This window comes from Hordeum vulgare, chromosome 6H, assembly GCF_904849725.1.
Source record: "Hordeum vulgare subsp. vulgare chromosome 6H, MorexV3_pseudomolecules_assembly, whole genome shotgun sequence".
Taxonomy (NCBI): Eukaryota; Viridiplantae; Streptophyta; class Magnoliopsida; order Poales; family Poaceae; genus Hordeum; species Hordeum vulgare.
Genome location: NC_058523.1, coordinates 552,970,932 through 552,983,723, shown reverse-complemented (window position 1 = coordinate 552,983,723; position 12,792 = coordinate 552,970,932). Strand labels below are relative to the sequence as shown.

The 12,792-nt window shown below is 42.8% G+C and overlaps 1 protein-coding gene across 2 annotated transcripts; it reads right to left on the bottom strand.

Annotated features, from left to right (window-relative positions):
• Positions 1–1,249: 1,249 nt before the first annotated feature.
• LOC123404197 (disease resistance protein RGA5-like) lies at positions 1,250–7,292 on the bottom strand. Of its 2 annotated transcripts, XM_045098113.1 has the most exons (7): positions 6,224–7,292; positions 3,596–5,599; positions 3,266–3,515; positions 2,976–3,186; positions 2,652–2,886; positions 2,053–2,203; positions 1,250–1,877 (listed from the first exon to the last, which is right to left on the bottom strand). In XM_045098113.1, exons 1-7 carry the CDS (start codon positions 7,108–7,110, stop codon positions 1,512–1,514), a joined length of 4,104 nt encoding a protein of 1,367 aa, XP_044954048.1. In that variant the 5' UTR covers positions 7,111–7,292; the 3' UTR covers positions 1,250–1,511. The 2 variants fall into 2 exon arrangements, with proteins under 2 accessions (XP_044954048.1, XP_044954047.1); XM_045098112.1 differs by lacking the exons at positions 1,250–1,877; positions 2,053–2,203 and adding an exon at positions 2,283–2,379.
• Positions 7,293–12,792: the final 5,500 nt, after the last annotated feature.

The window sequence follows — 12,792 nt, the reverse complement described above, 5'->3', positions numbered from 1 at the left end:
TCGAGGACGGCATCCCATCCATCAACCCGTACCCCACCGAGGAGTCTTTCGCCTACTGGGAAGCGCTGCCGCCCTTCTTCCCCTGCAAACTCATCCCGATCGAGTTTCGCAATCCGTCGGAAGTCTGCACAATGGTGGTAAACATGGTCTTCTACCAGGAAGATAGACGCATCTTCCTCAGGCCTTGTTTGATGCGCAGGGTTTGTAGGGTATCAGAAACCCCGCGATTCCCTGCATGTTCATTTGATGGACAGGGTTTGTGGTGAGCAAACCCCTTCAATCATTTCTAATCCCTTCGATTCTTTTCTATCCACGCGGCTCAGAAACCTTGCCTCATGGCTCACGTATTTGGCAATTGAGAGGGATGGAAGAAAGGGATTCACCCAATCCTCTAACTAACACACACACACACACATCCCAACCCCTTCCTGCCAAACAAGGCCTCAAAAGGAGAAGGGCCCCTACGTCTTCCATGTCGCCAAGAAAACATGGGAACGTGTCGATGGCAGTAACCTGCCTTTCATCGGGCAGGCGGCACCCCGCTGCAATCGCATGTTTGCCGCCTGTACGAAAACCAATAGCAACAATGATATTGATGCAATCACGATCTTCTCCCTGCCCATGGACGGTAGTACCAAGTGGCTTCCCATCCGGGAGCTCGCCGTTGGCCCGACAGACCACATCTCAACAAGGCACTTCTTGTGCCCACTCCCAGGTGATCGAAGCTTTTGTTGGATCAATGCAACGCACTCAGCTACCACCAGCCAACTCAACAGCAAGTTGGCTACATTTACCATATTTCAGCTCAAGAACCTCGAGCTCAAGGGCGATGATTTCTCAGCATCATCAGTTACGCTGGAGAAATTAGGTGAACCGGGACTCACACACACACACAAGGGCGATGATTTCTCAGCATCATCAGTTACGCTGGAGAAATTAGGTGAACCGGGACTCACACACACACACAAGGGCGATGATTTCTCAGCATCATCAGTTACGCTGGAGAAATTAGGTGAACCGGGGCTCACACACACACACACTACATTTTCTGAGGGTACTAGTCCCGTGGCTCTGGTTGCTGCACTCATTATGCCAGCCCAAACTTAAATAAAATTAAATGAAACGTCTACATTTAAAATCTTATATATATTATTGAAGAAATTCTTTTGATCGATACTTCTAGCTTACGTTTGGATACAGAATATTTTCAAAACAGAAATATCATTGAAGAAATAATTGCAGATGACACCATGCATGTACAATTTGGTCTAGATTGTGTGTTAAGGTAACACTGGAGGAAAAAACACAGGCCTGGCTACAGTCGTAAGAGCGAGGTTGTACACGCTCTTCACTATATATAACAATCAAGTGGAGTAAATGGAAGTATGAAAGCACAAGAAAATGAAGAAAAATGTGGGCTGCCCTTACGCTATCTATATCTACAGTTTGCTCTGCGGTCCGTAGGGACTCCCCCTCAGTGTATCTATTTTTCTCCCGGCATAACTTGTCAGTCAGGGGCGGTCCGATATCGCGGTGAAGGTGCTGGAGGTGCGGGTGGTGTTGCCCATGGACGATGACGACGGGGAGGACTGCGCCACGACGGATGTCGGCAGCGACGAGGGCGTGGCCTTGCTCCTTAGCTTCAGGTCCCTGAAGTCCCGGATCACGTCAGGCTTAGTGATCTCCTGCGACTCCACGTCCTCCTCGCCCCTCAGCATGCGGGTCACCGTTGACATGTCAGGCCGGCGTTTCGTGACGTGCTTTGTACACAGGAGCCCCACTTTCAGGAACCTGCACGCCTCGTCGATGTCCAGGTCGTCGCCCAACGAGCTGTCGATGATCTCGTGCACTTGTCCCTTCTCATAGTATGCCCATGTCTGCAGAGGGAGAGAGGAGGACTGGTGACCAATAATATAGCACTAGGTAAAACAATGGTACGGATTCAATAATAAGAAAAAATCAAGTTGCATCAACATCATTCACCTCAAGTAGCGAAGCTATGTATGGTGTGAATTCACATCAGATATTTGTATTAAGAACAGGGTCATGTACCTTCACAAGAAGAATCTCATCTTCGTATGGCAGTCTTGTATCAGTGTTGCATCTTCCACTGACTATTTCTATCAGCAGAACACCAAAGCTGTAGACATCTGATTTCCGTGTCAGTTGTCCTCGGATGGCATATTCAGGAGCCAAGTAACCTCTGCAAGCAAAACTACAGTGAGGAAAACAACAGAGGGGATATCACATTCTGTTTTTTTTTTTTTTTTTTGCTTCCCCACCTGAATTTTGCATTGAAAATGGCCCAAAGTCTGATATGTTGCAGCAGTTTTAGAGAACAAGGAGAGGAGAGAAGAGACGACAGCTCAGTGGCACGCACTGGAGAGTCAATCAAGCCAGGTCAAGCCATCTCTTTTCAATTTTAATGTGCTTATTAGAAAGCAGCATCTCTATGCAGTCCTTGCTTAGATTGATAAGAGCTTACCAAGATAAATGTAGGTATATATGTATAAGTCTAATCTAAAGCGCCTCCCCCTAATCTAACTAAGTTCAAAGGATCAGCTGAACTAGCATTTTAATGTAATAAGAAAACACAAGTCCGAGTAAACATATAGCAACGCAGCAGGTTCGATCAAATAGTTTACACTTACAGTGTTCCTGCGACTCTTGTGCTAATATGTGCTACATCTGGTAGAAGCTTTGCAAAGCCGAAATCAGAAATTTTCGGGGTAAGATCCTTATCGAGAAGTATATTGCTTGCTTTGATGTCCCGATGGATAACGTGAGGCCGGACACCATCATGGAGGTATGCTAGTCCCTGGGCAACACCAATGCAAATATTCACCCGTGTCCTCCAATTGAACTGGATGCTGCTATGCCGAGAACCTAAAAAATGTCAAGGACCAAGAAGGATTATGGCGTCTAAATTTTTTCCGAGAACAAGAGAATGCAGAGGTCCAGCAATGAGAATCTACCTAGAAGGGTTTGTGCAAGGCTATAATTTTCAAGATAACTATAGACAAGGATCCTGTGGCTTCCTTCCACACAACAGCCATAAAGTTTGACAAGATTCTCATGGGAAATATGAGAGATCATAATAAGTTCACTAAGAAATTCGTTCACGCCTTGCCTAGACTGCGAAGAGAGCACCTTTACTGCAACAGCTGTTCCATCCTTGAGCTTTCCCTGAAATGGCAAGTTAGCAATTTTAAAACACTTGCAATAATTAAGTCCGGCATCCAATACATAATAAATAGGGTATTACCTTATACACTGGTCCATAACCTCCCTGACCAACCTTATTGATGAGGTGAAATCTTGCAGTTGCCCTAACCAACTCCTTAAAGCTGAATATTGTTATATTCTCAACACTGCGGCCCTCATTGCCGGCTTTCAAGGTGCGGGGCAGAAAGGTGTGCCTGGCCCTGGACCACACAGAAAGGAGCCTCTGGCCATATAGCCGGTCCGTGGGTCTCTGAGGGAACGAGGTAGAGGGCTCCAGCAGTGTAGAATTCCTGATTACAGCAACCGTTTAGCATCACACAAGAGAAACAGGTTGAAGAATCAATAAATCAAAGAAAGGAAAAATTCGTACCCGCTATCAGGTTGTCGGTCCCCATCTTCTCCTTTGTACTCATATTCTGTGTTTTCCTCCAGGATCTCACCTCGTTCTTCCGTAATCAGAACTGCTTGGTCTGGTGTTGCGATAATTCTATCCTCGTCGGCACATAAATTCCACTCCACCAGCTGACCATTGATTTTTGGATTTTTCGGATCATTGCTAACAGAAATCCTTAAGGCAGACTCTGTGCCAGCAGCACCTGCACCCCCAATTTTTGCGGATATCTCTTTAAGCCCTGCCAAGTGCTCGATGCAGATAGGTGCAGCTCCATGCTGCTGCACTTCCTGAACATTGAAGACTAGCTTTAGCTTCTGAAGATTAGGCATAGCATCAGCCTCAAATTTCAGCAACAGTTTAATGCACCTCAACTTGAAGTACTTGAGAGCTGAAAATCCAGCCTTGCCAAAGACAATCCTCTCTGCAGGCTCTGTCTGGATGTACAGCGAGAAAGCACGCAGGGCAGGTAACCCTTTAACGATATCAATATCACTGTTCGACAACTCTCTAATTGCTATCTTCAGAGTGCAGAGTTTGTCGAGTGTTTTAAACCAGTTCGGGAGGCTGGGAAAGATGCAAATCCGTGGCAATAACTGAAGTCTCTCAAGATGAGCCAGAGCAGGAGACACGTTGTTAAAGCCATCACATGAAATGCTCACACTCGAAGTATTTACAGGACAAGAATCTGCAGATGCCAGGATTATAGACTTGAGGTTGTTGAGTTTGTGGAGAATTGAGCCCATGTATTTCATGGTAACCTCCAAATTCTCAACCGGCTGTGCTGTAGAAAGGGTGAGATAAAGATCCTGCAGATTGGTCAGACTGCCAAGGTCCCTCACATTATCCTGGATTGGAAGGCGGAGGTGCCGTAAATTCTCCAAATTACCAATGTCTGATGGAACAGCAGATAGTCTTCCATCTAATTGCAGTGTCTCCAAGTTTCGTAATCCTTGAATCTTATCTGGCAAATTTATGGCAATATTACACTCAACAATCAGATATCTCAGTCGAAATAGTTCAACGATTCTAGTGAGGTCAAAACTCATCTGGTCTTGATCAGCCCAAATATGAAGAATCAGAATTCGGAGGAGGCCATAGTCTAGAATGGAAGGTACACATCTGGAGGATCCACAAAACAGAAGCGATCGAACTTGGGACATTCTGATGCTTTCTGGTATCTTTGCACTTTTTGAACCTCCGAACTGGAGGGACAATCGACGAACCTTGTCAGGAAGCAGTAGAGTTGATTCAAAATACTTCACGACAATGATGAAGTTATCCTCAATGGATTTGTACCTGATAAGATCCATTACCATGTGGTTAACTGTACATGACAACACCTCCCCGTCATAATTGGTGTCTACAGGTTGGATCATACCTCTTCTGACAAGCTCGTCAAAGTAACCATACTCAGTGTCACCAACCAAACTTTCAGCTACCCATTGCTTCACCAAATCAACCTTCCTGATAGTGCAGCCCTCTGGATACATACTAAGGTAGAGCAAGCATGTCTTCAACTGAAGTGGAAGCTTATTGTAAATAAGGATTAGAACATCTTTCATCCCCTGGGAAGTAGGATCTGTCCTCAAAGTGGAGGGTAGAGAACTTTCTAACTTCTCCCATTGCTCCATTGCAGGGTTCCGCTTGCTTGGTAGCAACAGGCTTGCTATATTTACAATTGATAACGGTAAACCACTGCATTTCCTGATAATCCTATCTGCAACTACTTCAAACTCTTGAGGGCAAGCACCTTCACCTTCAGGACCAAAAACATTATTGAAGAATAATTTTCGAGATTCACCATAATTAAGGGGTCTCATCTTAAATATGTATTCTGACTCATAACCAGAACATGCTAATGCTACATCCTCAACTTGCGTGGTTGTCAGTATTCTGCTCCAACAATCACCATCAGGAAAAGCACGGCTAATAATATCCCATTCTGATGATGTCCATAAATCATCGACTACAATGAAGTAGCTGCAAGTCAGAATGAATACATTTGGTGAAGCTTACATAAAAGAAACAGGTAAAGAAACAAAATCAATACAGAACTTGATTTATTTGTAAAAGGAATACAGAAGAGCGTGAAAAAGTAAATGGCGATGTTTATGAGAAAAACATCAGACAATGTATCATGAACTTCTAAAGGTATCTCCTGACATTTTTTTAGTTTTCCGAAGAGAGTGGACAATGTACACTTTTGGATAATGTACATGAAAGGGTGGATCCATGAGTTTGGGGTTTGAGTATGTCAGCATCTCAAAAAAAAGTCATAAAACTCAGAGATATACGTTTTTTTTTAGAAAAGGAGGAATACCTCCGGCCTCTGCATCAAAACTCATAGATATACGCAATGTTAGAACTTGGTACATTGATACCTTTACAAGTTCATGATACATATGATGGAATGTGAACCTTGCAAGAAAAGAAAAGGACAAATTCCAGTTCTTTAATAAGAAAAACATTTCCCTGTTTTCCACAAAAGCACAATATGATAAATTGATAATTACTAAAATCCAGTTTAGCCAATAAATTTTCCACGATATCATTTTGGGGACAAATTAACCCTAGCACCTGGGGACGATATCAATAGGGAAATACCTTTTTCCTTGAAGATGTTTGATGATACCGTCAATAAGGTCCTGCGCATCAGAAAATGCATGAGTCCAAGGTGCCTTAGTTTGTGAGAGGATGCTGGTGAGAAGCCTCCTCATATCCGGATTTCGGGACACCCGTACAAAAGCCTGGCACTGGAATTCCCCTCCATACTGATGATATATTGCTCTGGCAACCATCGTTTTTCCAATTCCTGCAGATCCAATGATGGGTATCACCTTGAGCTGGTTCTGGTTGTGGTCGCCGAAAGCCAGCAATTTACCAAGCTTCTTCATGGGTACCTCGACACCAACTAGGCGCTCAGCTGTTCCCACACGAACGTCGGAGATGGAGGCAGCCGACACCGGCAGGTCCAGAGACAAATCAGGCCTGTGGCGGCTGATACCGGCATGCCCACGGTCGTCTGTCTCCGCCGGAGCAAGCTGGAAACTTTGGCACCTTTCTCTCGCGTCATCCACACGATCCATTAATTGTGAGAAATCTTCCGCAATCTGGCGCCGGCGCTGCTTCCGCCGACTGCCAGCAGCCCTAAAGATGGCACTAAGACGAGAGCTTCTGCGGACAATGGCGCCTTCTCCGGCAGTCTGGCCGCCGACACCGGCTTGCATAACCTCGTCGAAGAAGTCCTCCGCATCGTAACCAAGTTCCCGAACCTCCTTGATCCACCATTTGGGCGTGGCGCCGGGGTCCGGATCTGGCTCCGGCACATCCTTGAGGTGGTCGTACAACCCTTGTAGACCTTCTCTAAGAAGCCGGATCCCGTTGGCACTAAGCCCCTCTGGCAGAGGATGCTCGGAATCCTCGAAGGAATGGAGCCGCCGGAGGAGGCGAACCAAGGGGCCGAGCGAAGCCGTGATGGGGGGATCCTCCATATTTGCCTCAAGCGAAGCGGAATCAGCATCAACGGAGAGGTAGAAGAGGAATTGGGGATGAGATTCAGGTAGGGTCAGCGTGTTTGTTTGGGGGGATTAGGTGGTGGGAAATGGGAGTTTAAGATGCATGGGACTTAACTTCCCTTGATTGGGTCAGGGACATGGGAGTTAAGGGGGGCAGGGGAAAGGGAGTTCAGAGGCCAAACTCCCGTTAAACTCTTCCCTGGGGACCCTAGTAATTCAACGTGGGAGTGGGAATTGACGAAAAAAAAAACACAAGCTGCTCCTCACGTCCCGCACGGCGCAAGAAGATAAGGCGCGAAGCTGCTAGAAAAAGCGCGGTAAAATCCTATCTGACAATCCCTATTTAGATGCGGTGCCATTCTTTCTTCAAACAAATCTTTAACCCACTCCTTTCTCTTCCTTCTGCAGAGATGGCGGCAAGCACGAACAAGAGCTGAGATAGCCCTATTCTTCATCTTTCCATCTTCAATTCGTGGAGATTTTCCTGCCAATCCAACCTTGTTATGTATTGTATCTCATCTGATTTTGCAAACAAAACTGGATTCGTTGCTTTTCCCTTCACAAACTGATCTAGATCTGTTTTTCTTTCAAATTTTTCTCCTGCTTCACAGGTTGCAGATTTGATTCAGCACTTCGTTTCCCTATTTTCTAGAAGGAGCATCAATCACCAAAAGGCTGCAGGTGGGAAGTAATCCTTCATTTTGTGTTTAATTTGTTCCCTTGTTTGATTCATACGGAAAAGTGTAGACAGATTTAGGTCTTACTTAGTACATGATGGCCTTTTAAAAGGCATATGTGGGACATGTATGGATATAATTAGTGGATGAAATTTCTTGTACTTGCACAATTTATTTTGCCATTCTTCGGCTGTAGTTGTTCATCATCGTTGACTTGTCGTTGTTGCTACTTGCACATGTATAGAACAAATAATGTTCATGATGTTTGCTTCATACCCCTATACTTCTTGAGTACAGTTTTGACTACACAATTGAGTGCCAAATGGGAACTGTAAGAAAAGAACTGCACATAGTCTGTGCATAAATTCTAATACAAACGGATATGTTAGGCCAAATTAACACTCTTTATTCATGCACTTTGAAAGATCTGAAACTTTATTATCTATAAAACTGTTACTATTTTCAGTCTGAACAGTACGTTTGCACTGAAAAAAGAGTAGTTTAACCCATATTAATGCTGCACCTTATGGTCTTGTACATCAGTATATCAGTATATCAATACGTAATAAGCATCCATTTGATTCATGTATTCGATTGCCTTGTATAAATACAGAATGGAGGGGGATTTAATCCATATCAAAATGCATCATGGGGGAACATTTTCAATGGAAGGGCCACTTACTTATGATGGTGGCGAAGTGTCCATTTTTTGAGACTGTGACAGTGAGCATACATCGTATTTTCGTCTAGTTCGCATGGCTAAAGACGTAGGTTTCAAGGATGGTGATGAGTTATATTATACAAGCCCTGGCTGTAGCCTTGACGAAGGAATTGATTTAATTCATGATGATAATTCTATCATTAAGATGTTGAACTTTGCAAAGAAACACAACTTTGCTGAGGTCTATCTTAAACATAAAGGCCATGGAAATATGTCTGCTGATCCAAGATCTGGTCTGGGAACTAATGATAAACTTCCAGTAGAGGTACTTTTCATAAAAAAGAAGTTACTTTTACCCATGCACTATTTTTCTTGGGTGCTGATGTGTGACTTTCTCGTTGGTTGTTGCTTAGTTGTGTTTGATTGTTCATACATTTGTGTGCTATTTATTTTACTGTACCTAATTTCTTATAGCTGATTGTGTGCCACTCTTATATGATTTTTTTAACAGACATGAGACGTCCGCGAAAAAACCAGGAAATCATAATCTTATGGCACACAATGAGGCAACGAAGAGTGAAAATACTCATAATTTTATCCTTGTTGTTGCAAATTTTCATGATGTTACTTAGGAGGAGTCGATATAGGATGCGTCAAATTAGGCAACCTTCTTGGTATGACCCAATTACTCGAGCACAAACCCTGAACAACAAGATACGAGTAAGCGATACAGAATGCATTTTCCAACTACGGATGGATAGGCGTTGTTTCATAGTGTTATGTTCTTTGGTAAGAAAAATAGGTGGGTTGAAGGATACTAGGCATATGAGCGTGGAAGAAACGGTTGCCATGTTCCTTCACATACTTGAACATGATGAGAAAAATCGAGCAATCCATCATGATTTTCAGCGTTCACCTGAAGTAGTAAGTCGGAAATTCCATGAAGTACTAGGCGCAGTTTTAAAACTGTGGAGAGTGTTGCTTAAGAAGCCTCGACCAATTCCAGCCAATTGCACGGATGGAAGGTGGAAGTGCTTTAAGGTATCAATTTAATATTTTAACTTAAAAACACTTATAGATCTATTTTAGTTCATGGTCTAACACATTTCGTTATTAATATAGAATTGTTTAGGTGCCTTAGATGGGACATATATAGAAGTTCATGTGCCAAAAACTGACAAACCAAGATTTCGTTCAAGAAAGAATGAAGTTGCAACAAATGTTCTTGGCGTATGTGCGCCGGACATGCAATTCATTTATGTATATCCGGGTTGGGAAGGATCTGCGGCTGATGGGAGGGTGCTTCGAGATGCTTTATCAAGATCAAATGGCCTTAAGGTTCCTCGGGGTAAGAGATAACACAAAAGGGTCTATGTTAGGTAGATGAATATATTGTATGCATAGTTGACAAAACCATACATATGTTTCTATTGCGTAGGGTGCTATTATCTTGTTGATGCTGGGTACAAGAATTGTGAAGGGTTTCTTGCTCCATACAGAGGGCAACGGTACCATCTAAATGATTGGAAAAACCCCCCAACAAAAAAAGAAGAATTATTTAACATGATGCATTCATCAGCAAGAAATGTGATTGAGAGGACTTTTGGATTGCTCAAGATGCGATGGGCTATCATTAGAAATCCCTCTTATTATCCTTTTGATACACAAGTTGATATAATTCTGGCATGCTGCTATATTCACAATCTGATACGACAACAAATGCGGGTTGATCCATGTGAACAATATCTAGATGAATACATGCGACGCCTTCAGTAGCAGGAAGTAAATGAGGACGTAATTCAGTCCACTGAAACATCATCCCAGTGGACTGAGAAAAGAGACACGTTAGCTGATGAAATGTGGAATGCTTGGATAGCCAAAAGACAAGAACGTTGATACATGCTAGTACAATTTTAGTTGTAGGACATTAGATTTTTGTTCAGCAAGATATATGTGTCCAAACATTTTACATTGATGTTTGTTTTCTGTCATATGTCATAGTAGCTTATGTCATTTCATTCACTTTCTTGTAATGATAGGAGAGATTGATTAATGTATGAACATCATATTTCCTACATGAGCATGTATGTTCTTTATTGTTTGTACACACACATTTTATTGTCGTATTGAAACTATCAGAAAACCAAGTCGAAGGAGGGAAAATTGACATCGAAAAAGAGAGACAAGAGAACGTGGACAGCTGAGGAGGAGAGGTTACTTATTGACATTCTACATAACATGAATGATTCTTCTTGGAAAGTAGATACTGGCCACAAGTCTGGATATCTAACCTACATTGAGAAGGAAATGGCTAAAGTGCTACCGCATGCTGATCTTAAAGCGGATCCACACATCAGGTCTAAAGTTAAGATTTTGAAGAAGCAACTTTCATATGTTCTGGAAATTATGCAAAATGGTAGTGGGTTTTGATGGGATGATGAGAAGAAGATGGTAACTGGAGACAGGGAGACGTATATGGGCTGGGCAAAGGTACAATTTGTAAATGAATTTGCTTTGTTTCATGTTATTTTCAACTGCAATTTAGTTTCTAATGGAAACTCATGCTCTTTTTTGCAGTCTCGTGAGGGAGCAGGTCCTTTGTACATGAAGCCTATGGTTAACTTTGACAAGCTATGTGAGGTATATGCTACTGATTTGGCTAAAGGAGCGAGTGCTAAAGGTCCAGGTGAAGAAGAAATCATAGAAGATGGATCAACAGTAGATGCACAACCTACTAGCAAACCACCCAAGGAGAATCTTCCTGAATCAAATGAGAACACAAGCCCATCAGGTGGTTCTAGGCATGGTCGTAAGAGAACATACCCCGGTGATGATGCACTTGAGTCAGGTCTTGTAAGTGTGTCGAATACAATTGCAAAGTTTTTAGAAGCTGAGCAAGAGAATGCTAAAACCATGAATGGTTTGCAGAGGGCATTTATGCACGACTCACAAGTTCATGAGCAAACATCAGCCAATAGAACCAAGTTACTTAATATTCTCCAGAATCTTGAAGGTCTCTCAACCGAAGAGGTTGTAATGGCTATTCGGTGTCATTGGTTGTGATGCTGGAAAGACAGAGCTTTTCATCAATTTGCGTGATGATTACAAAGTGGTGTTTGTTCGTCAGGAGCTCGAGGCGGCCAAAAATAAGTGAATATTCAGATTTATAATTCTGGATTCATAGTTTTATCTTTTAGCTCTGGACTACTCTTTTGCTTTTAAACTCAACATCTGATGCTTCTCAATTTATTTTACATTGCCTCACTCTAAAATGGTGTTTGTATCCAGTTTGTTGACTTTCTATACTGCCCATCATTTTTTACTTGGCCTTGATCAATTCATATTATGTAGCTACTAAACAGTATCATTAACAACTCCCATTCCAACACCCCTGAACCAAAAAAAAATATTTTCTAACAAATTCCCACAAACAATTCCCACCCTACACCAAACGTGGGATTGGGAGTAACAGTCCACTTCCCATGTATAATCCCTCAGCTAATTCCCCCTTAAAAATTCCCATTCCCTTTCCCTCGTATTACCAAACACACTGGGTAGGTGAGACCGTGAGAGCGAGAGAAAGAGGAGAGGAGCAGAGCACAGTATCTCTTTGGGAAACACTTCCTACCAGCTGTCATATACAGTAGAAAGCATTCTTCAGACTAGTCAAGAACCGTAGATGTGTTTTTCATCTCACGGTTGAGGTTGCATTCACAATCCGCCGGGTTGTTACAATACCAGGCCGATTTTTAGGCCACGTCTCACGACCCATTTATCATGCATTAATAACCTCCTGCCCGAAACTCAGCCGACCCTATTCCCATCTCGTAGTCTCCCATAATCGCCTTCATCGTCGAGTTAGCCACTGCCCCGTAACTGTCGGGGTTTTTTTCACTGTTTTAACTCATAAAACGTAAATAATTCATAGAATAAACTCGATCTGAAAGTATTTTCGAATCTGACCCTTTTAAAAACGTCAGAACCCGTGACGTTGCTGCTCCATGTTACATTCAAACGCCAGTCTATTTTACGTTACAGTTCACATGAAAACGCCAGTAACATTGTGTTTGACATCCACAAGAGACACGCCAGTAAGGGCATCTCCAATGGTCGTATGATCATCGTTGGTAAAATTGCCACATAGATGATTTTGATGACATGGCACATAATAAAAGAAGAGAGAGAATGAAACCGTATGAACTTGAAGCAGCGGTTCATGCACAAGCTCCGAGGCAAACATGATTATTTCTTCAATATTTAATGGACCCACTTAGTTATTTTACATACGATTAACATACACTCTATTGAAGAGCTTGTATG

Bases quoted from the DNA above. Each gene is read 5' to 3' on its own strand.
- LOC123404197 (XM_045098113.1), bottom strand. From the start codon at position 7,110: ATGGAGGATCCCCCCATCACGGCTTCGCTCGGCCCCTTGGTTCGCCTC. The intron at 5,600-6,223 runs GTATTTCCCTAT...TCTGACTTGCAG, and splicing joins AAACATCTTCAAGGAAAAAG to CTACTTCATTGTAGTCGATG. The intron at 1,878-2,052 runs GTACATGACCCT...CTCCCTCTGCAG, and splicing joins ATGAGATTCTTCTTGTGAAG to ACATGGGCATACTATGAGAA.